This window comes from Garra rufa, chromosome 10, assembly GCF_049309525.1.
Source record: "Garra rufa chromosome 10, GarRuf1.0, whole genome shotgun sequence".
Taxonomy (NCBI): Eukaryota; Metazoa; Chordata; class Actinopteri; order Cypriniformes; family Cyprinidae; genus Garra; species Garra rufa.
This window is the reverse complement of record NC_133370.1, coordinates 5,920,448-5,943,237: the sequence shown is the minus strand read 5'-3', so window position 1 is coordinate 5,943,237 and position 22,790 is coordinate 5,920,448. Positions and strand designations below refer to the sequence as shown.

General features: G+C 33.6%; 1 protein-coding gene across 1 annotated transcript in view; it reads right to left on the bottom strand.

Annotated features, from left to right (window-relative positions):
* The window catches only part of LOC141343845 (potassium/sodium hyperpolarization-activated cyclic nucleotide-gated channel 2-like), an 86,979-nt gene that overhangs the window by 55,589 nt on the left and 8,600 nt on the right, over positions 1–22,790 (bottom strand). Inside the window, exon 3 of the mRNA XM_073848507.1 lies at positions 7,183–7,344. Coding sequence (XP_073704608.1) covers positions 7,183–7,344 — 162 coding nt within the window. The remainder of the gene's footprint in view (positions 1–7,182; positions 7,345–22,790) is intronic.

The window sequence follows — 22,790 nt, the reverse complement described above, 5'->3', positions numbered from 1 at the left end:
CATGTGTGACCTCATCATGAACCTTCTGTATCCACAGAGACTGAGCAAAAACAACAGCGATCGTCTCCGTTACACAACTCTATGCAACTGTTATCAGCATCACATCAATACTATAAAATGTAAATTTAGTCCAGAATATAAGACCAGAAGTCATTCATTTCAACATAGAGTGGAGGAGATGAAATGTAAGACCTCATCAGAGTTGAAATATTTGATCCACTATATGGCATACTTTATGTTTGGCAATTCCTTTAACCATAAATGATGCATTGCATTAGCTTTTTATTTTTTCACACATGAATTGGCCACCAGACTCCTGCCTTTCTCTTTGAAAGACTTTGGGATGTGCAGGAATAGATTTCACAGAGTTGTTCAACTCTTTTCACTGCAGTAAGATTTCAACCAAAACCTAATGCAACTCTTGATGGCAATATAAGTTTTAAGGTTTAAGGTTGTCAAGTCACATTAAATACTAAACTCAATGCTAAAGGCAGTCCAACAAAATATTAGAGTGTGCAACTTTTATATTCATTTTCATAGACTCAGAAAGAAGGTCCAAAGCTATCACTGGTACAAAAAGCTGTAATCTTTTGTACTCCAAAATAGTACATATGTGACTATGGACCACAAAACTATCATATGGGTCAATTTTCTGAAATAGAAATGTATACATCATTTTAAACTCAGCTTTTATAAAGACAATTCCCAATGTGTAACATCGAGCACTATCTTATTTTCTTCACATTAAATATCCTGTTTCATTGGGAAATGTCATATAATGGAAGAAATATGTGACCCTGGACCACAAAACCAGTCACAAGGGTCAATGTTTTTAAAATCGAGACTTACACATCAGAAATTTAGATGTATACATAAAAGCTAAATAAATAAGCTTTCCATTGATGTATGGTTTGTAAGGATAGGACAATATTTGGCTGAGATACAGCTATTTGAAAATCTCCTTCACACAACTCTGTGCAACACATCAAACAAACTGATATTAGCATCACATCAGTAATACTACAAAAAGTAAATATAGTCCAGAGTATTAGACCAGAAGTTATTCATTTCAATGGAGAGTGCAGATGATGAATTTTAAGATCTGATTTGTGACCCTGGACCACAAAACCAGTCATAAGGTCAAATTTTACAGAACTGAGATATATACATCATATGAAAGCTCAATAAATAAGCTTTCTATTGATGTATGTTTGTTAGGATAGGGCAATATTTAGCCGAGATACATCTATTTGAAAATCTGAAATCTAAGGGTGCAAAAAATCAAAATACTGAGAAAATCACCTTTAAAGTTTTCCAAATTAAGTTCTTAGCAATGCATATTACTAATCAAAAATTACATTTTGATAGGTTTACAGTAGGATTTTACAAAAAATCTTCATGGAACATGATCTTTACTTAATTTCCTAATGATTTTTGACATAAAAGAAAAATCAATAATTTTGACCCAAACAATGTATTTTTGGCTATTTCTACAAATATACCCCAGCGACTTAAGACTGGTTTTGTGGTCCAGGGTCACATTTGAGGTTGGGATGAGTTGACATATTTGACCTTTTGCAACTTAATACGTTTCTGAAATGCTATAAGTTTGGCAACAATTCTTTTAACCATAACTGATTTATTTCTTAAAAAGCATGCCATTTACACACATGAATTGAACACCAGACTCCTGTGTTGTATCTGAAAAGAGGACTCGCACTTGAACTTCTTTCAACTCTTTTATTGTTCTTCTTAAACTCACTGAACTGCCTGACACTCAGGCTTGCAACCCTGAACTGCGTAAAAACATTCCAACGTCAACGTCACTTGCGTAAACATTTCTTAACTCTTAAAGTGACCAGTATTTTTATCTTTTATCAATGTAACAAACACATTACCTTAATTAAACAGCATATTAACTAAGCATGCAACATCCTGACTTTACACGCGTGCACAAAATTGTTGGTACTCTTCGGTGAATGAAAGAAAAACTCACAATGGTCACAGCAATAACTTTAATCTGACAACAGTAATAATAAATAAAAATTCTATGAAAGTTAACCAATGAAAGTCAGACATTGCTTTTCAACCATGCTTCAATGGAATTATTAAAAAAAAATAAACTCATGAAACAGGCCTAGACAAAAATGATGGTACCCCTAACTTAATATTTTGTTGCACAACCTTTTGAGGCAATCACTGCAATCAAACAATTCCTGTAACTGTCAATGAGACTTCTGCACCTCTCAGCAGGTATTTTGGCCCACTCCTCATGAGCAAACTGCTCCAGCTGTTTCCAGTTTGAAGGATGCCTTTTCCTGATTCCTGATGTTTCAGCTCCTTCCAAAGATGCTCAATAGGATTTAGGTCAGGGCTCATAGAAGGCCACTTTAGACTAGTCCAAAGTTTTCCTCTTAGCCATTCTTGGGTGTTTTAGCTGTGTTACAGGTCGTTGTCCTGTTGCAAGACCCATGACCTGTGACTGAGACCAAGCTTTCTGACACTGGCCAGCACATTTCTCTCTAGAATCCCTTGATAGTCTTGAGATTTCATTGTACCCTGCACAGATTCAAGAAACCCTGTGCCAGATGCAGCAAAGCAGCCCCAGAACATAACAGAGCCTCCTCCATGTTTCACAGTAGGGAGAGTGTTCTTTTCTTGATATGCTTCATTTTTCCATCTGTGAACATATAGCTGATGTGCCTTGGCAAAAAGTTAAATTTTTGTCTCATCTGTCCATAGGACATTCTCCCAGAAGCTTTGTGGCTTGTCAACATGTAGTTTGGCATATTCCAGTCTGGCTTTTTTATGATTTGTTTTCAACAATGGTGTCCTCCTTGGTCGTCTCCCATGTAGTCCACTTTGGCTCAAACAACGACGGATGGTGCGATCTGACACTGATGTTCCTTGATCATAAAGTTCACCTTGGATCTCTTTAGAAGTCTTTCTGGACTCTTTTGTTACCATTCGAATCATCCGTCTCTTTGATTTGTCATCAATTTTCCTCCTGCGGCCACGTCCAGGGAGGTTGGCTACAGTCCCATGGATCTTAAATTTCTGAATAATATGTGCAACTGTAGTCACAGGAACATCTAGCCAAAGGGTACCAACAAGTTTGTCCACATGTGTAACTTGTACTTGTTCTTGTACTGTCAATACAAGATTTCAACCAAAAACGAAAGCAATTTTTTGATGGAAATAAAAGTTTTAAGGTTGCCAAATGCAGTCCAATGAAATATTAGAGTGTGCAACTTTTTTATATTCATTTTCATACACTCTTAGAAAGAAGTTACAAAGCTATCACTGGTACAAAAGCAAAAAGCTAAAATCTTGTTTACTCCAAAATAGTTACATATGCAATCATGGACCACAAAACCAGACATAAGGGTCAATTTTCTGAAACTGAGATTTAAACATCATCTAAAACTTAAAAGTTAAAGTTGGGACAGATATATATTTGGCCCAAGATACAACTATTTGAAAAGTGCAAAAAAAATCAAAATATTGAGAAAATCGCCTTTGAAGATGTATTACTAATCAAAAAATATTATTTGGTATATATATATATATATATATATATATATATATATATATATATATATATATATACCAAATAATATTTTTTGATTAGTAATACATCTTCAAAGGCGATTTTCTCAATATTTTGATTTTTTTTGATTTTTTGATTTTTTTTGCACTTTTCACCACAAAACCAGTCTTAAGTCGCTGGGGTATATTTGTAGCAATAGCCAAAAATACATTGCATGGGTCAAAATTTTTGATTTTTCTTTTATGCCAAAAATCATTAAGAAATTAAGTAAAGTTCATGTTCCATGAAGATTTTTTGTAAAATTCCTACTGTAAACATATCAAAATGTAATTTTTGATTTGTAATATGCATTGTTAAGAACCTAATTTGTACAACTTTAAAGGTGATTTTCTCAGTCTTTTTGATTTTTTTGCATCCTCAGATTTCTGATTTCAAATAGATGTATCTCGGCCAAATATTGTCCTATCCTAACAAACCATACATCAATAGAAAGCTTATTTATTGAGCTTTCATATGATGTATAAATCTGATTGTCAAATTTAACCTTATGACTGGTTTTGTGGTCCAGGGTCACATATATATATATATATATATATATATATATATATATATATATATATATATACACACATATACACACACACACACACATATATATATATATTTACTTAATATCCTAATGATTTTTGACATAAAAGAAAAATCAATCATTTTGACCCATACAATGTATTGTTGGCTATTGCTACAAATATACCTGTGCAACTTACTGGAAAATTACTGGTTTTGTGGTCCAGGGTCACATATTAGTACCTTACAGGTGCATATTAGAACTTTAAATGTACATATTGATACCTAAAGTTTATATATTAGTATTTTTCAAAGAGTAGCATCCCATTGTTTTTGCTAAGAGTGTCAAATCATTATTTAGTCATAATTTTTCAATGGTAAATATGTGACTTTCTGTTGCAAATGTCAGAAATAATGGAAAGCCTTCTTTATAGTGAATGATTCATCAATGCACATTAATGCAAAAAAAATTTGAATCTGTCAGTTTCAAAATAATAATGTATTCATGTCTTGCTATTTTAAACTCCTTTAAACTCCTATTTTTAAACTCAGCTTTTATAGACAATTTTCAATGTGCAACATAAAGTCCTAAAAAAGTCCTTATTTTCTTCACATTAAATATTCAGCTTTATTTGAAAATGTCTTATTATGAAAGTAATATAACAACACAGACATTTTATGATGACTTTAAAACTTCTGTATCTAATAAAAAAAACTGTAAAATGTCTCTCCAACCTGTCAGATTTCACTGAAACACTTGTCCTAAGAAATACAGTAACTCTTTGTGACAGAAAACCTGTTGTCAATCACCTTGCACATTCAGGTTTGCTGATATCGGATTTGCTGTCATGTCTTTGCAGGGGATTTTGGAGGGAGAACATGTGGGTGAAGAGATTAGTTAGCAAAGTTGACAAACATCACTTACAGCACATGCTCTTTAAGCAGCTGAACCCTTTAAGATTGGCTGTTGTGTGACAAAAAAGCATGCGACATAAGAGTGAATAAATAACAGCTGAATTTTCATTTTCGCATGAGCTATCCAAATGTTTTTTCATATCAGGGTGTGTGTGTCTGTGTGTGAGTGTGTGTGGTGTCTGGGCCTCTAAACATGTTCTTTCATGTCTGTTTGAGAGATGTACAAAGAGCACAGCTGCTTTGGCACATCTCTAAACTTTAACGTTTACACACATACACACACACACACACACACACACACACACACACACTTTTATCTCCACTGCCATCACCCCGTCTCATCTCACCCACCAAACAGCCCAGAGCCGGGCAACAACACACACTTACTCACAGTTTCATCACACTTCAATAGAGAGATGATGTATGAACTAGAGGTACTCAGTGAAAGAAGACAAAAGACTGGGAAAACCACAGAAACCTGGGAAAATCACTTAAATAAGATGAGACTCTGATGAAGTCCTCACTGTCTGTCACAAATGAGCTGTATTTGATATCTTATTTACTTGAGCAATGAGCCTCTAGCTTTTTAGATGTTTCTCTTGAGAAATAAATTTCACATCTATCTCCACTAGAGTTTCAAATGATATCTCAACAATGTCTTAAACACGGATAAGAATTTTCTCAAACATAATATGTAAAAATTGTAATATATTAAACAAACTGAGCCTCCAGCTTCTCAGATGTTTCTCCTGAGAAAAAGACTTAAGATATCTCACATGTCCCCTCTGCAGTTTCAGAAGGGATCTCAACAATGTCTTAGACTGTGCTCAGATATTCAGATACTTTGTACCTCAAACATAAAATATTAATATCTCAGAAACCTAGACAATAATTTGATTAAATGGAGAACAAATAGAGAATCTCCTGCTTCTTAGATGTTTTAGTAATCTCGACGACTCAGTAATCTCACGTGTCTCCTCTAGTTTAAGAAAAGATCTCAACAATATCTCACACTGTGCTCAGATTTGCAAAAATACATCTCAAACATAATATCGAAAAATTGTAATCTCAAATAACTCCATTGTTTCTCCTAGATAACAGTGATATTATACGGAGAATAAATTGAGACTTTTCTGAAGTCTCCTCCTTCTAAGATGTTTCTCCTGAGAAAAAGACCCTAGTATGTCTCCACTAGAATTTAAAATAAAATCTTAACAATATCTCAAACTGTGCATAAAAGTCTAAATACATTGTATCTTAAACATAACAACGAAATATCTGAAACATCTCAGTGGTTTCTTCTATATAACAATGATATTAAATGGAAAACAAATTAAGACTTTTCTGAAGTCTCCTGCTCCTCAGATGTTTCTCCTGAAAAAAAAACTTAAGATATCTCACATGTCCACTCTAAAGTTTCAGAAGGGATCTCAACAATATGTCAAACTGTGCTCAGATTTCCAGATACTTGTATCTTGAGCATAAGACTGTAGAATTTCTCCCTGACAACGAGATTAAATTGAGAACTCCAGCAATCTCACATGTGTCTCCGCTAGAGTTTCAGAAGACAATGTCTCAACAATGTCTCAAACATTGCTCATTTTGCAAAGATACACTGCATCGCAAACAACATTTCTAAAATTATAAAGAATAGTAATCTCACACGTATCTCCTCTAGAGTTTCAAAAGAGATCAATGTCTCATCAAATGATCTGAGTTGAAATATATTTCTATACTCTGAACTACTTAAAACAAAAACTGAAAACACTACATATCCTGAGCTATTAAAGCACTTCTTGTGTATCTTGTAGATCAATTTCATTACAACTAGATAAACATTATTAGATGTTGCAGACAACATATGAATCCAACAGACACCAACTGGGAACCTTAATTTAGCAAGTCGGTAAGAATCAGGTAATATCAGCAAATAGATTCTGTTTGATAGAATTCAATTTCATTCAATTCAATTACCCCACTTGGGTATTGGCTCTGTGAACTAGTTTTCTTAATATCAGTATTGTGGGGTGCTGTATTGTTTTGTGGCACATGCTGAGTTGGCGTGGCAGACTGTCTCATTCCCTGCAGTCTATTGTAAGTGCAAAGGTGCATTCGTGAAAATTTATTAAAATGGAAAGTTACAAACATACCACCATCTTGTTGAGGGAGACCCAACTGTCTGAGGGGAAGTCTTGCAGCATGGGCACCAGAAACTGCAGGCACCCGTCCCAGTGGCACAGCAACAGCATCATCGCTATCAAATTAATAATCCGCATCACTGCGCTCGCCAGGTCATACGTCATATGGAAGATCTGCGAGGGGAGAATAACAACACAACATCAGTGATTATTTTTGCAGTTCTGTTTAGTTCCACCAGAGACCCAAACACAAAACATACTTCCCTATAAAAAAATGAAAAATTATTATTTACAATGTTTTTAAAAACATTAGCTAATCCGTTTCGGCATCGAAATTTCCACATTCTTTTTTGTACAGAACTACTTCCACCATAGGTTAAAATCTCAAGTTTTTACCAGGAGTCAAATCCTATGTTACTAATTAAAAATGTTACTTTCATTGAAAGCTTATTGTAATACTGCATTAAAAGCTCACTGTATTATGTGTAGTAGAATATTATGAGAGAGATGTTCTGAGTGAGTGTTATTGCCTGCCTCTGATACGGCATTCATTCTTCAGCTCAATCTCATATAGTGTGTTTTTACAGAGCGTCATCAATCAGCCAATGAAACTTGCATATTTTGCTAATTATTTCTGCTGACAATGGTCAATTATTGTCATGTTTTGAGCTGATCAGATCGGTCAGAACAGGAATAACAGACTGCCAAAACTTATAACAAATCAAGGAGAAGAGTGCAAAAAGTGCAAAGAAAAGCATTTGTGGTTGGCCAAACTGAACCAGGATTTCCAGTTCAAGAATCTTAACAAAATTCATAATTGTTCGTATCATTTCCGGCCAGGTAGGTGAATTATTAGGTCTATTATGAGAGAGAGATGTACTGAGCGAGTGATTGCCTGCATCTGATACAGCATTCATTCTTCAGCTCAATCTCATATACGGTGTTTTTACAGAGCGTCATCAATCAGCTAATGAAACTTACATATTTTGTTAATTAATTCTGCTGACAATGGTCAATTATTGTTATGTTTTGGGCTGTACTAATCGGTCAGACCAAGAAAAACATACAGACTGCCAAAAGTGATAACAAATCAAGGAGAAGAGTGCAAAAAGTGAAAAAATAAATAAATAAATAAATAAAGCATTTGTGGTTGGCCAAACTGAACCAGGATTCCCAGGGCAAAAATCTTGACAACATTCATGATTGTTCGTATAATTTCTGGTCAGGTACGTGAAATATTGCGCTACTATTTCAATTAATACTGCTTGTACATATCTTTACCACCTATTAACTTTAGTTTGTCAAAATATTGTGCCCTTTCCTGCTTACTAGGTCCTTCTCTATATGATTTAGCAGCTTCCACACGTTTTTTCTGTGGTTTAGACAGCATAAATTAGTAGAACAATGTATTCAGTAGTACATTAACTATGCAATCCATGCTGTTGTTTACATCTAAGTATAACCAATACAGACAAGCATCCAGGTAAATGACCAAAATGTGACGTAAGTCCAAAACCTCTGAGAGATGTACTGACTGGGTATGATTCCCTGCATCTGATACAGCATTCATTCTTCAGCTCAATCTCATATGGAGTGTTTTTACGGAGCATTATCAATCAGCTAATGAAACTTGCATATTTTGCTAATTATTTCTGCTGAAAATGCGCATTTTTTGATATTGAGTGCTACAGCCTGCAAAAAGTTGGCCGAACTGAACCAGAATTTCCAGGGCAAGAATCATTCGTATCATTTCCAGTCAGGTAGGTGAAATATTAGGCTACCATTTCAATTAACACTGCTTGTACGTATCTTTACCACCTATTAACTTTAATTCGTCAAAATATTACACCCTTGGCATGTTTCTGCCATGGGATTTCCATCCCGTGGTAACTAGGAAGTACACAAGATTAAGTCTAAGATTCAGAATACCCGAGAAGAGATAATGAAAACCCCTCAGAGGACATTAGATGATGCCAGTCCCGAAACAACATACAGCACTACACAATTTTTCTACAAGTTTGATTGCAACACATAATCATTACTATTAGTGTTCATCATCTGTTTGATTACACCATTACTGATTTTACTGACATTAACATTTATACCATATGTACATCGACTTGACATACAGTAGTCACCACTAATAAGCTACTAAATATATTGTAGTAGCCTAGATTTTTGTACAGCTGCTTTGCAACAATTTGCATCGTGAAAAGTGCTATACAAATAAACTTGAATTTAATTTAATTTAATTTTCTGCTCACTAAGTCCTCCTCTATGTGATTTAGCAACGTCTGCCCATTTTTTCAGTGATTTAGACAGCATAAATTAGCAGAACAACATTTTCAGTAGTACATTAACTATGCAATCCATGGTGTTGTTTACATCCGAGTATTACCAATATGGTAGCACATCGGGGTAAATGACCAAATCGTGACATAAGTGAAAACCCTGTATTCATATATAACAGTAGTTTCACTGTCCACTGAAAAAAAAAACGATATCTTTGTCGTACTATCCTTTCATCTATTATGGGTGATTTCTCATAACAGTGCTGCTCAGTTCGTTTTTTGGCTGTGGCTGTGGTTCAAAATAAAAATAATTTCCTTGTTCACACCTCAGTTTCAGTCTCTTTCAATATAAGTCTTTACTGCTGACTCAATCACTAGAACAGTGTCTTATCACCATCTAATGGCGGAAAAAGTAACTAAATTCTCCATACCAAAAAACACATACCATTACCCAATACTAAATACTACTATTAAATACTACTATTACTTATAACATATTATTTATTGTACAATAAATTTAAATAAACAACAACAGCCATCATTAAAGTCACTAGGCAATTCAGTCAAAAGTAAAAAGGCAGCACTCTGATATACATAATTAAATTTACATAAAAAATAACATGATGAGATTTAGATGCCCTAAGCCAAAACTATTTGCTCTGAAACAAAAAATAGATCAATGAGACCAAAGACTGCCCGTTAGATGTACCCAAAACAAATTATATCTTGTTTAACCACTACAGAGACATCAGAGCCAACGGCAAATTCAAGATTTGTTCGAGGTAAGGCTGCTCTGGGCTGGTTGATGAGAGCTGGAAGGCCGCTTATGCCCTGAAGCTGACATCTCCTAAAACGTTGAAGCAAATTTTCTTCAAATACACATCATTTTTATTAACAAACCGCATATTTGAAGTCTAAACAAGAACATTCTCACCCACAGTAAAAAATTACTACATTGTGTGACACAAAAACAGTATTGAGGGACCAGAAAGAACTGTTGTAAATGTGTTTTATACAAAAAAGTGCCTTGAGTTTACAAAAAAGAAGGTTAAACTTGTCCTTACACATATTTTCTCCATAGGAAAATGATATATTACAGTGTTTGGTCTGTAGATTTGTATATTAGACTTTCTGGAACTTGGTTGTCCAGAGGGTTTGTCTAAAGCCCAATAGCAGCTACGCACAAATCCTCCTGGGTTTACTTAGTGGAAAGAGAAAGATACTTTGCAAGAAGCTAATCAGACCTCTGCGCATGTTGAAATGTACCCAACGGTCTCGTTCTCATCTCTCTCTCTTCCTGTTTTCCGGAGCATTTTTTTTTTAAATATATGCTCTATAGAATACCAAAGCAGATAAATAGATGAGACAGTATCTATCAACATCATAGACTCACTTTTGTAAGTGTATTTACTAGTGTCAGGTTATGCATTGATAAAATAAAATAATATTTTGTTTGACAGCAGCAACAAATGATAATGTATGGACTTCCACTATGCCTTTTCACTAAAAAATATATATATATAAATTATGTTAGATAATGCCAACAAATTATGCATGGACTTGGTCTGTGTCTTTTAAAATAAAATTAAACTAAATTAAATTTTGTCTGCTAGACAATGCCAGTGAATTGATATGTATGGACTTGGTCTATGTCTTTTGCAATGCAACGCAATGCAATGCAATGCAATGCAATAAAATATTGTCTGCTAGACAATGCCAATGAATTATGATGTATGGACTGGTTCTATGTCTTTTGAAATAAAGTAAAATAAAATAAAATAAAATAATTTTGATGTTAGACAACACCAACAAATGATGGCATATGGACTTGCACTATGTTGTTTGCAAAATAAAATAAAATTTTGTCTGCTAGACAATGTCAGTGAATTGTGATGTATGGAGTTGGTCTATATCTTTTGCAATGCAATAAAATTAAAAAATATAAAATAAAAAAATATTGTCTGCTAGACAATGGCAATAAATTATGAAGTATGGACTTGGTATATGTCTTTAGAAATAAAGTAAAGTAAAATAAAATGAAATAAAATAATTTTGACATTAGACAACACCAACAAATGATGGCATATAAATAAAATAAAATTAAAAATTAAATTAAATTAAATTAAAATATTGTCTGCTAGACAATGCCAATAAATTATGATGTATGGACAACACCAACAAATGATGGCATATGGACTTGCACTATGCTGTTTGCAAAATAAAATAAAATAAAATAAAAATTAAATTAAATTAAATTAAATTAAATTTGTCTGCTTGACAATGCCAAGTTGTGATGCATGGACTTGGTCTATGTCTTCTGCAATGGACTTGCACTATGCTATTTGCAAAATAAAATAAAAAACTGATGTTCATCAGACAACAAACAAGGCTTCTGGATCGAGTTCAGGGATCCTTCAGAAGGCTTTTCTTTAATTGACCTGCTCTCTGTAAAACATTGACTCAGACCCTGAAAACCTAACTTGATTAATGAGTCGCATCGAACATCTTCCACATCAAATGAGCATCAGACACTGGACATTTGTTACCGCTCAAAGCAGCCCATCAGTCAGCGGACAACTACACAGCAAGACACTCGCTACACGCCTCACAGATACAGAGAACCTCCAACTGAACATATGCCGCCATAAATCACAATAAATGAAGCATAATTTAGTTTTCTTTAAGATGAATAATCTGAATATGAAGCATTTGATCATGAATGAAGGAAAACAAGTCAATTAGCTTAATGCATTTGTTTACTAATATACATCAATCTTTTTTTCCTAACTAAATCATACTAATCCTACTCTTTACTCCAGTACTTCAAAAGTCAAAAAGTTTTAAGTTTTTAATAAAGCCTCTTTTGCTCACCAAGGCTGCATTTATTTGATCAAAAATACAGTAAAAACAGTAATATTGTGAAATATTATTACAATTTAAAATGACCATTTTCTATTGTACTAGATTTTAAAATGTAATTTATTCCTGTGATGCAAAGCTGAATTTTCAGCATCATTACTCCAGTCTTCAGTGTCACATGATCCTTCAGAAATCATTCTAATATGCTGACTTGCTGCTTAATTATAATAAAAGCATTAATTTCTAATAAAACATAATGGTTTTTGCTTAAATATAAATCAGCACAACTGTTTTCAACATTGGTAATAATAAATAATGTTTCTTGAGCAGCAAATCAGCATCTTAAAATCCTTCTGAAGGATCATGTGACACTAAAGACTGGTGTAATGATGCTGAAAAATCAGCTTTGATCATAGATATAAATTACATTTTTAAAATATATTCACATAGAAAAGAGTTATTTTGAATTATAATGATTTCACATTTTTAGTGTGTTTACTATTTTAGAGTATATAAATGCAACCTTGATGAGCATTAAAAACATTTAAAATGTAATGTTTCCATACTTTTGACAAGTACTGTATTTCAGTATTCATTTATTATAGAGAAGTTCAGTGGAGTCCAGTTTTATAAAGTTAACTTCAATTTGTTTGTGTTTCACTCACTGGTCTTCAACATTGTGTCTTTGCTTTGTCTGGGACTCAGACAATGATTTGTTCATTCACTCTGTATAACTCAATTTCCTGAGCCAGTTTCCAGTGCAAATGCAAACTAAGAGATTTGCTCCCATTTGGATCCCATATCTGGTTTCCATGAGGACAGCTGGGATTTGTTGGAGAGCAGAGGATCTTTACTTCCTGTAGAGCAGGATACAGAACCCAGTTTTCGCAATCGACCTTCCTGCTGCAGTGCATCAAGTAAACTAGATATCAACAACCAGATTTTGGTTTGTTACACTGCATGGCTTTTAAAAGTCTGGGGTCGGAATTTTTTAAATAAATTAATATTTTTACTTAGCAAGGATGTGTTACATTTGTCAAAAGCAACAATAAAGACATTTACACTTTTACTAAAGAGGAGCTTTCTATTCTGAATCATGAAAAAATTTACATATTTTCCACAAAAATATTCAGCAGCACAACTGTTTTCAACATGATAAAAATCTGAAATGAGCCACAAATCAGCATATCGGAATGATTTCTGAAGAATCATTTGACACTGAACACTGGAGTAATGATGCTAAAAATTCTACTTTGATCACAGGAATAAATGACATTTTACACTATATTCAAATAGAAAACAATTTTTTTAAAACTTAAATAATATTTCACAACTTCTGTCAAAAACATGCCCAAATTTCTAAACAGTATGTATTAGGTCTGCCACTAATGACTATTTTTACATCAGTAAATCTATTGACTAATTTATCGATTAATCGATTAATCTACTACATGACTAATTTCCAAATTTCAAAAAAAATATTTTACGCAACAATATTTTCTTTTTAATAAAATCAATTAATTGGAGATGCTTTTGATTATTAAAATTTAATGGAACCATTAAACTGGAACCCAGAAAAGTAATGAAAAAGAATTTGGTAAAAATAAAACTGTAAAACTCAATTAATTGGACAGGCTTTTTGATTCAAAATATTTAATTTAACCATTAAAACAGAGTATAGGAAAATTAAAAGGAAAAACCTGAATTTGGAAACAAAACGGATTTCATAGGGCCCTAGAATTATAAATAAATAAATAAATATTCTTTTGATTCTTTATTTTTTAAACTAATTATAATTGTCTCATTGCTATTATATTAATTTAACCATTAAAACAGAGTATAGAAAAATTAAAAGGAAAAACCTGAATTTGGAAATAAAATGCATTTCATAGGGCCCTACAATTTTATATGTACTGTATATTGGGCAGGCTTTTTGATTCAAAATATGTACCATTAAAACAAAGTATAGGAAAATTAAAAGGATAAACCTGAATTTGGAAATGAAACGGATTTCATTGGGCCCTATAATTATATATATATATATTTATTCCATGGAATGTCTGGATACTGGATTCTGATTGGCTGGCAGGTGTGCAGTAAAACCGTTTAATGCACAGGTAGTTCCAAGTCAGTTTAATCACCGTTCTATATTAATGCGCTGCTTTAATTGATGCACGCAAAAGCACAGAGAGAGAGAGAGAGAGAGAGAGAGAGAGAGAGAGAGGTCGGAGATCGCATTGTGCTGCGCACATACATAAACTTCTTGTCAGCGTTTGCCTGCGATCCTTATTAAAATAGCATAGATACTAGATCGCTACATTATATTCCTCAGCAACGGGGTGGTAAAACTGCTGTTTTTGAATGAATTGTTTGTAGAGAGAGACTGTCATCTCTCTTGCCTTCACACTCTCTTGGTCGATCGATAATCTACTGAAACAAATGCTATATTTCATTCAAATAAATGTGATTTTACCGGACTATTTAATCTCTGAGTTTGATTTGAAGCGGCCAGAATGCTAGAGCTGCGTGTCATAACTGACGAAAATAACCGTCTTTTTTATCCATTCAGTCAAATTTTGCACTGCAAATATCAATCCTAGTTTTAATTTGTCTATAACCATGGAATAAGCGGGATAATCAACGGCTTGCCATGCGTTAAAGGATTTAAAATGCACTTCGCGGAGGCAACCACCCTCCGCTTCGCGTCGGGCGGTTATTAGCCTCCACGTCGTTTAAAATCCTTTAACGCACGGCAAACCGTTGATTATCCCTTACATATATATATATATATATATGTATGTATATGTATATATGAATATATATATATATTTTTTTTTTTTTTTTTTTTTTTTTTTGCTGTAATTAAAATTGATGAAAAGCCTTTAAAAAATTAAAATACATATTAGCAATGACACAATAATTAGTTTAAAAAATAAAGAATCAAAAGAAAGACTGCTGAAAAGCTGTTGAAATACATAATTAAGCAATAAGGTACGAGAGGCCGTGCTGTATCATGAATAAATCACGGCTGAAGGGCGTTGTTAGGCCTGCAACCCCTTCAGCCGTGATTTATTCATGATACAGCACGGCCTCAAGTACCTTATTGCTTTTATAAAACGGTTACCACACAATAAAAATATTAAAATCAAAAATATATATTAATTTATATATATTAAGTTGTACGTTTTCATAAAGTAAAATCATTAACTGCCTTCCGCTGTAAAAAGTAGTCCCTAACTGCTGCAGCTGTGTTTACGTTGCTAAGGGTGGTTGCTAAGGGGGTTCAATGATACACAAAACCGTTGAGTGAAGCGGTCATAGCAGTGCCGTATCATGAACACGACACAGCTGCTGACCAATCAGAATTGAGGAATGGAACTAACCGTTTTATAATGTACTCTAAACAATAGAGCTAATGTACATTACGCATTACAACAAAAGCCTACAGAGGACGCCAACGGCCTGTTGATTGTTTTTACACTTTACTGCGATCTAATCCTTATTTAATATTGACTAAACATTTAAGTCAAACGTCCACTTGATCTTTAATATTTGGCCATATCTTTCCTACAAAAACGTTATAGACACAGTAATTTAATGAATATGTGGACATCAAAACGTGTAAACTCAGAGTGTGGGTTTAAACTTTTATTTTGAAATCGTGATAGACGCATGTACATACACGTAAATAACTGACGCACATATTTTAAACATGAATCAAATATATGTATTTAACTGAATCGCAGCGCTTGTGAATTCAAGATTACGTTTATTTATGTTTTTAAAATGGGTTTAGTCTATAATGCAGCCTTATCAGAGTCTATATGATGCATTTCATGGATTCTCTTCTGTGAAATGTGCCACTTCCGGTATTTATTTATTTATTTATTTATTTTAATAATTGAATAGTCGATGCACTGTCTGCTATTTTTTAAATGTTTACATTTCTGTAAAACTGTTAACAGGCCAAATACTTCAACACCAGTCCATTATTCAGCTCTTGCATCTAAATGCCACACAGACTGTAGTTTACAAACCTCTACAAACCTGTAATCTTTGCTCTTCTTTCATTTTAACATTGATCTGCTATAATATTAAGCCATCGAGTGTCTTTGTTTACCTTCGAGTGACTCCGGTTGGTTTGGCATAACAACAAATCTATTCTAAATGCTTATTGATGCAACAGCTGTCGTTATTTTGTTTGAACTTATCTGACTTGAAAAATCTCAGTGTATTAAGTGGCTCTTCTAGGTGAAGGAAAACAGCACTCAGAATGCATAATCATAAGGATAAAATAATTACAGCAGAGCCCTGCGGCGGAACGCTGAATTAGGGGTCTAATCAACCTTCATTTACAAGCACCTGAGATGGCAAAAAAACACTAAAATTAATGATATAAAAGATATAAAATTATGACATTTATATTAAAACAATAAAATGCTGATTGCAAAAATTAATTATTAAATTGTATAGCTTTATTCCATAAGAAAAGGTTGAGAAATTCATAGGTTTATTAATCAAAGATGCATTAAATTAACATTTACAATGTTGAAAAATAAATAAACTATTTGACACATAAAAATTTAACAAAAAAAAAATCACTTTTAAGAAATAGAAAAAAATTTGCAATAAAAAATAGGATTTTATTAATATTAGGTAATGCATTGGGTCTCATTAACTAACTTCTACAGCATTTATTAATTATATTTATGTTAATTTGTGCACATACTACATTCCTAGTACATTTCAAGTCTATTATGCTCATCAAGGCTGCATTTATTTGATTAAAAATACAGAAAAAAGCAGTAATATTACAAAATGTTATTACAATAGAAAATAATGTTTTTTTAGTTTAATATACTTTAAAATATAATTTATTCCTGTGATGTAAAGCTGAATTTTCATCAGCTGTTACTCAAGTCTTAAGAGTCTATATGCTGATTAATTATTACAATTATCAATGTTGGAAATAGGTGTGCTGCCAAAATTTCTTTGGAACCTGTGATTGTTTTTTAGGATTCTTTAATAGAAAGAAAAGCATTTATTCAAAATATAAATCATTTCTAACAATGTAAATCTATGTGATCACTTTTTATTAATTTAGCACGTCCTTGCTGAATAAAAGTATTAATTTCTTTCAAAAAAAAGAAAGAATAAAAATGTACTGACCTCAAACTTTTGAACAGTACTGTACATTGTTAGAAAACCTATTCTAGCAAAGAATCCTGAAAAAGGTATCACAGATTGCAGCAAAATATTAAGCAGAACAAGTGTTTTCAACATTGATAATAAATCACGATATTAGAATGATTTCTGAAGGATCATGTGACACTGAAGACTGGAGTAATGATGCTGAAAATGTAGCTTTGTATCACAGGAATAAATTACATTTTAAAATATATTCACATAGAAAACAGTTATTTTAAATTGAAATGATATTTCACAATATTACAGTTTTTACTGTATTTTTGATCAAATAAATGCAGCCTTGATGAGCATAAGAAACGTCTTTAAAAACCATAAATTTTACTGAACCCCAACTTTTGAGTGGCAATGTATATATATATATATATATATATATATATATATATACCGTGGGTACGAAAGTATTCAGACCCCCTTAAATGTTTCACTCTTTGTTAAATTGCACATTTGCTGAAATCATTTAAGGTTATTTTTTTTCCTCATTAATGTACACACAGCACCCTATATTGACAGAAAAACAGAATTGTTGACATTTTTGCAGATTTATTAAAAAAGAAAAACTGAAATATCACATGGTCCTAAGTATTCAGACCCTTTGCTGTGACACTCATATATTTAAGAGATGGTCCTTGAGATGGTTCTACACCTTCATTTGAGTCCAGCTGTGTGATACTGATTGGACTTGATTAGGAAAGCCACACACCTGTCTATATAAGACCTTACAGCTCACAGTGCATGTCAGAGCAAATGAGAATCATGAGGTCAAAGGAACTGCCTGAAGAGCTCAGAGACAGAATTGTGGCAAGGCACAAATCTGGCCAAGGTTACAATTTCTACTGCACTTAAGGTTCCTAAGAGCACAGAGGCCTCCATAATCCTTAAATGGAAGATGTTTAGTCCGTCCGGCCAAACTGGGCTATCAGGGTAGAAGAGCCTTGGTGAGAGAGGTAAAGAAGAACCCAAAGATCACTGTGGCTAAACTCCAGAGATGCAGTCGGGAGATGGGAGAAAATTGTAGAAAGTCAGCCATCACTGCAGCCCCCCACCAGTCGGGGCTTTATGGCAGAGCGGCCCGACGGAAGCCTCTCCTCAGTGCAAGACACATGAAAGCCCGCATGGAGTTTGCTAAAAAACACCTGAAGGACTCCAAGATGGTGAGAAATAAGATTCTCTGGTCTGATGAGACCAAGATAGAACTTTTTGGCCTTAATTCTAAACGGAATGTGTGGAGAAAACCAGGCACTGCTCATCACCTGTCCAATACAGTCCCAACAGTGAAGCATGGTGGTGGCAGCATCATACTGTGGGGGTGTTTTTCAGCTGCAGGGACAGGACGACTGGTTGCAATCGAGGGAAAGATGAATGCGGCCAAGTCCTGGGATATCCTGGACGAAAACCTTCTCCAGAGTGCTCAGGACCTCAGACTGGGCCGAAGGTTTACCTTCCAACAAGACAATGACCCTAAGCACACAGCTAAAAGAACGAAGGAGTGGCTTCACAACAACTCCGTGACTGTTCTTGAATGGCCCAGCCAGAGCCCTGACTTAAACCCAATTGAGCATCTCTGGAGAGACCTAAAATGGCTGTCCACCAACACTTACCATCAAACCTGACAGAACTGGAGAGGATCTGCAAGGAGGAATGGCAGAGGATCCCCAAATCCAGGTGTGAAAAACTTCACATCTTTCCCAAAAAGACTCCTGGCTGTATTAGATCAAAAGAGTGCTTCTACTAAATACTGAGCAAAGGGTCTGAATACTTAGGACCATGTGATATTTCAGTTTTTCTTTTTTAATAAATCTGCAAAAATGTCAACAATTCTGTGTTTTTCTATCAATATGGGGTGCTGTGTGTACATTATTGAGTGAAAAAAAATGAATTTAAATGATTTCAGCAAATGGCTGCAATATAACAAAGAGTGAGACATTTAAGGGGGTCTGAATACTTTCCATACCCACTGTATGTATATATATACTTTTTTTTTTTTGCCTTTTTCTTTAGTAATCAAAACACTGACCTGAATAACCTACAGTATATAATGAGACTTTCTAGGTTTATTTACTGTTTGTTTTCTATACACTGTTTGTAAATGTTTTTATTGATACAGGAAAAAGCAAACATTTGTACATTCGTTCAAGGCTAAACCATCTAGATTACTTGTATTCTAAAAGGAGGTCGTTTGCAGGAACGGTGCACTTTATGTTTGTAGATTGCTTAGAGTTGCTCCCTCGTGCGTGTCGTGAATGCAAAGCGGCCGTACTTTCAGAAAAGCCAGGAACACTGTGTCTCACCTTTACTGCGCTTTCATACAGGAGTTAACAAGGCAGGTCTCTGTACAGCATTGGTCTAATTGCATATTGCAGACAAATTACCAATCGCAACCTCATAATTATGCAAAGTAGCCGCTCCAGACTTCATCGCCGGCCCACTCGATCCACCCGCAGCATCTTAATTGATAAAGATAGTTATCCTACTTCACTGCTTCAGACCTGGAGGTTATTCTGTTCGATCTGGAGGGAGTTATTGATGAACAACAGCTAGGAGTTCAGTTTAACTCATGTTTGCTTTTAATGAATAAACTATTGTCCAGGTCGAATAAAATGCATTTCCTCTGGGGAGTGTTTAAACTTACATCAGTGGTAATCCCAAATAACCCAAAGTGGAAGACCCTTAATAATTTTTTAAATGGGTAGCTGATTATCATACCGGAAGCATAATAAGTGTTAATTATGTAAATTGTTAAGGGATTTAAGTGGCACTGAGGAGTCAGTGTTAATTACGACCAACTATTTGTCTTGTAACAAATTAATTTATGAGTTGATATCTTTATTTTGTGACAGCTTCTATTATGGCTGTGGTATAGCTGAACAAATGTACATATCTTAAAGTTTCTGAGTGCAAATAGTCATTTTCTAATTTTTTTTTTAATGTTATTCTCATCAGAGCTGCATTTATTTGATAAATACAGTAAAAATTGTAAATATTTTTACAATTTAAAATAATTGTTTTCTGTTTGAATATATGTTAAAATGTAATTTATTCCTTTTATACAAAGCTGAATTTTCAGCATCATTACTCCAGTCTTCAGTGTCACATAATCCTTCAGAAATCTTATGTGCTTTTCTAATATGCTGATTTGCAGCTCAAGAAACATTTATGTTTACTATCAATGTTAAAAACGGTTGTGCTGGGTTATATTTTTGTTAAAACATTTTATTTTTCAGGACTCTGATGAATAGAAAGTTCAAAAAAAGGTTATTGCAACATTTTATCTTTTTTTATCATGTCTTGTTCTGACTTTTTTTTCTCGCAATTGCAGGAAAAAAGTCGGAATTGTGAGATAAAAAGTCGCCATTACTTTTTACTGAATTTTACTGAATTAAAAAAAAATAATATTCAGTGGCAGAAACGGGCTTCCATAAAACACTTCATAGAACTGAAGAGATGAAGAAAAAACAAACCAACTCAAAACATCCTTAAAAGACTCAAAAACATCAAAACATTATAAATCCAAGATGAGTCAATAGTAATTCTGATTGACTTTCTTAGAAGAGACTGTACATTTTAAATGCTATTTTGTGAGATATAAACTCAGTAAAGTCAGTAATGCGTGATAGACACTCAAAATTAAAAGATAAAAAGAGTTATAAAGTCAGAACTGTGACTATATTTCGTAATTCTAAGAAATTAAGTCACAATTGCGTGATATAAACTCATAACTGCGAGAAAAACTCTCAATTCTGTGAACATATCAGTCTTTTTTCTCCTCAGAACTGGACTTTCTAACTTGCAATTGTGAGTTTATCTCTCACAATTTTGAATAAAGTAAGAATTGCGAGATACAAACTTTCAATTGCGAAAAAAAAGTCAGAATTGCAAATTGTAAACTCGCAATTGCAATTCTGAGTTTATTTTTTGCAATTCTGACTTTACAACTGACAGTTTTGACTTTACAACTCACAATTGTAAGTTTGTATCTCACAATTCTGAGAAAAAAAGAAATTGCTAGATTAAAAGTCGCAAATACCTTTTGTATTTTGTTATTCAGTGTCAGAAATGTGCTTCCATAAAACAGTCTTAATCAATTCATAGAACTGAAGAGATGAAGAAAAAAACAAACTAATCAACTCAAAACACCTAAAATGACTCCTGTTCTCGAAAACATCAAAACATTATAAATCCAAGATGAATCAATAGCAATTTTGATTGACTTTTTCAGAAGAGACTGTACATTTTAAATGCTATTTTGTGAGATATAAACTCGAATTCTGAGAATTAAAGTCAGTAATGCGTGATATAAACTCAAAATTAAAAGATAAAAACAGTTATAAAGTCAGAACTGTGACTATATTTCGTAGTTCTAAGAAATTAAGTCACAATTGCGTGATATAAACTCATAATTCTGTGAACATATCGGTCTTTTTTCTCCTCAGAACTGGACTTTCTAACTTGCAATTGTGAGTTTATCTCTCACAATTTTGAAAAAAAAAAGTAAGAATTGTGAGACACAAACTTTAGATTGCGAGAAAATTGCAAAATGTAAACTCGCAATTGCAATTCTGACTTTATTTTTCGCAATTGTGAGATTATATTCCACAATTCTGACTTTATATCTCGCAATTCTGACTTTGCAACTCGCAACTGTGAGAAAACAAGTCGCAAATACCTTTTGTATTTTTTTTATTCAGTGTCAGAAATGGGCTTCCATAAAACAGTCTTAATCACCTCGTAGAACTGAAGGGATGAAGAAGAAAAAATCAAACCAACCAACTCAAAACACCTAAAATGACTCCTGTTCTCAAAAACATCAAAACATTATAAATCCAAGATGAGTCAATATTCATTTTGATTCACATTCTCAGAAGAGACTACATTTTAAATGCTATTCTGTCAACTCTAAGCCATCCAAATGTTACTTAATTATTTATTGTCAACGGCATCATTGCGAAAATCACATATATCTGCCAATTTTCCAAACACAGTGGTGTCCAGTCAAAAGCCTCATCCAGAGAGATTCAGAAACTCATTGACTGACAGACGCTTTGACACAGAGCTTTAATTAGAGACCAAAGTGTGACTGAACTGTTTCAAAGAGCCGTCAGAACTCCGCTTGAGTCTGTCTGGACTTTGACAAGACAACCGTCAACACATTTCTGATCAATTAATCAGTGTTAAAGTCGCCATCTGCTCTCGGCAGGCTTCTGCACCCATAGGACAGCAAAATCAGAAACAACATTTCTGTAATATCAACTGTTACTCCTAGAC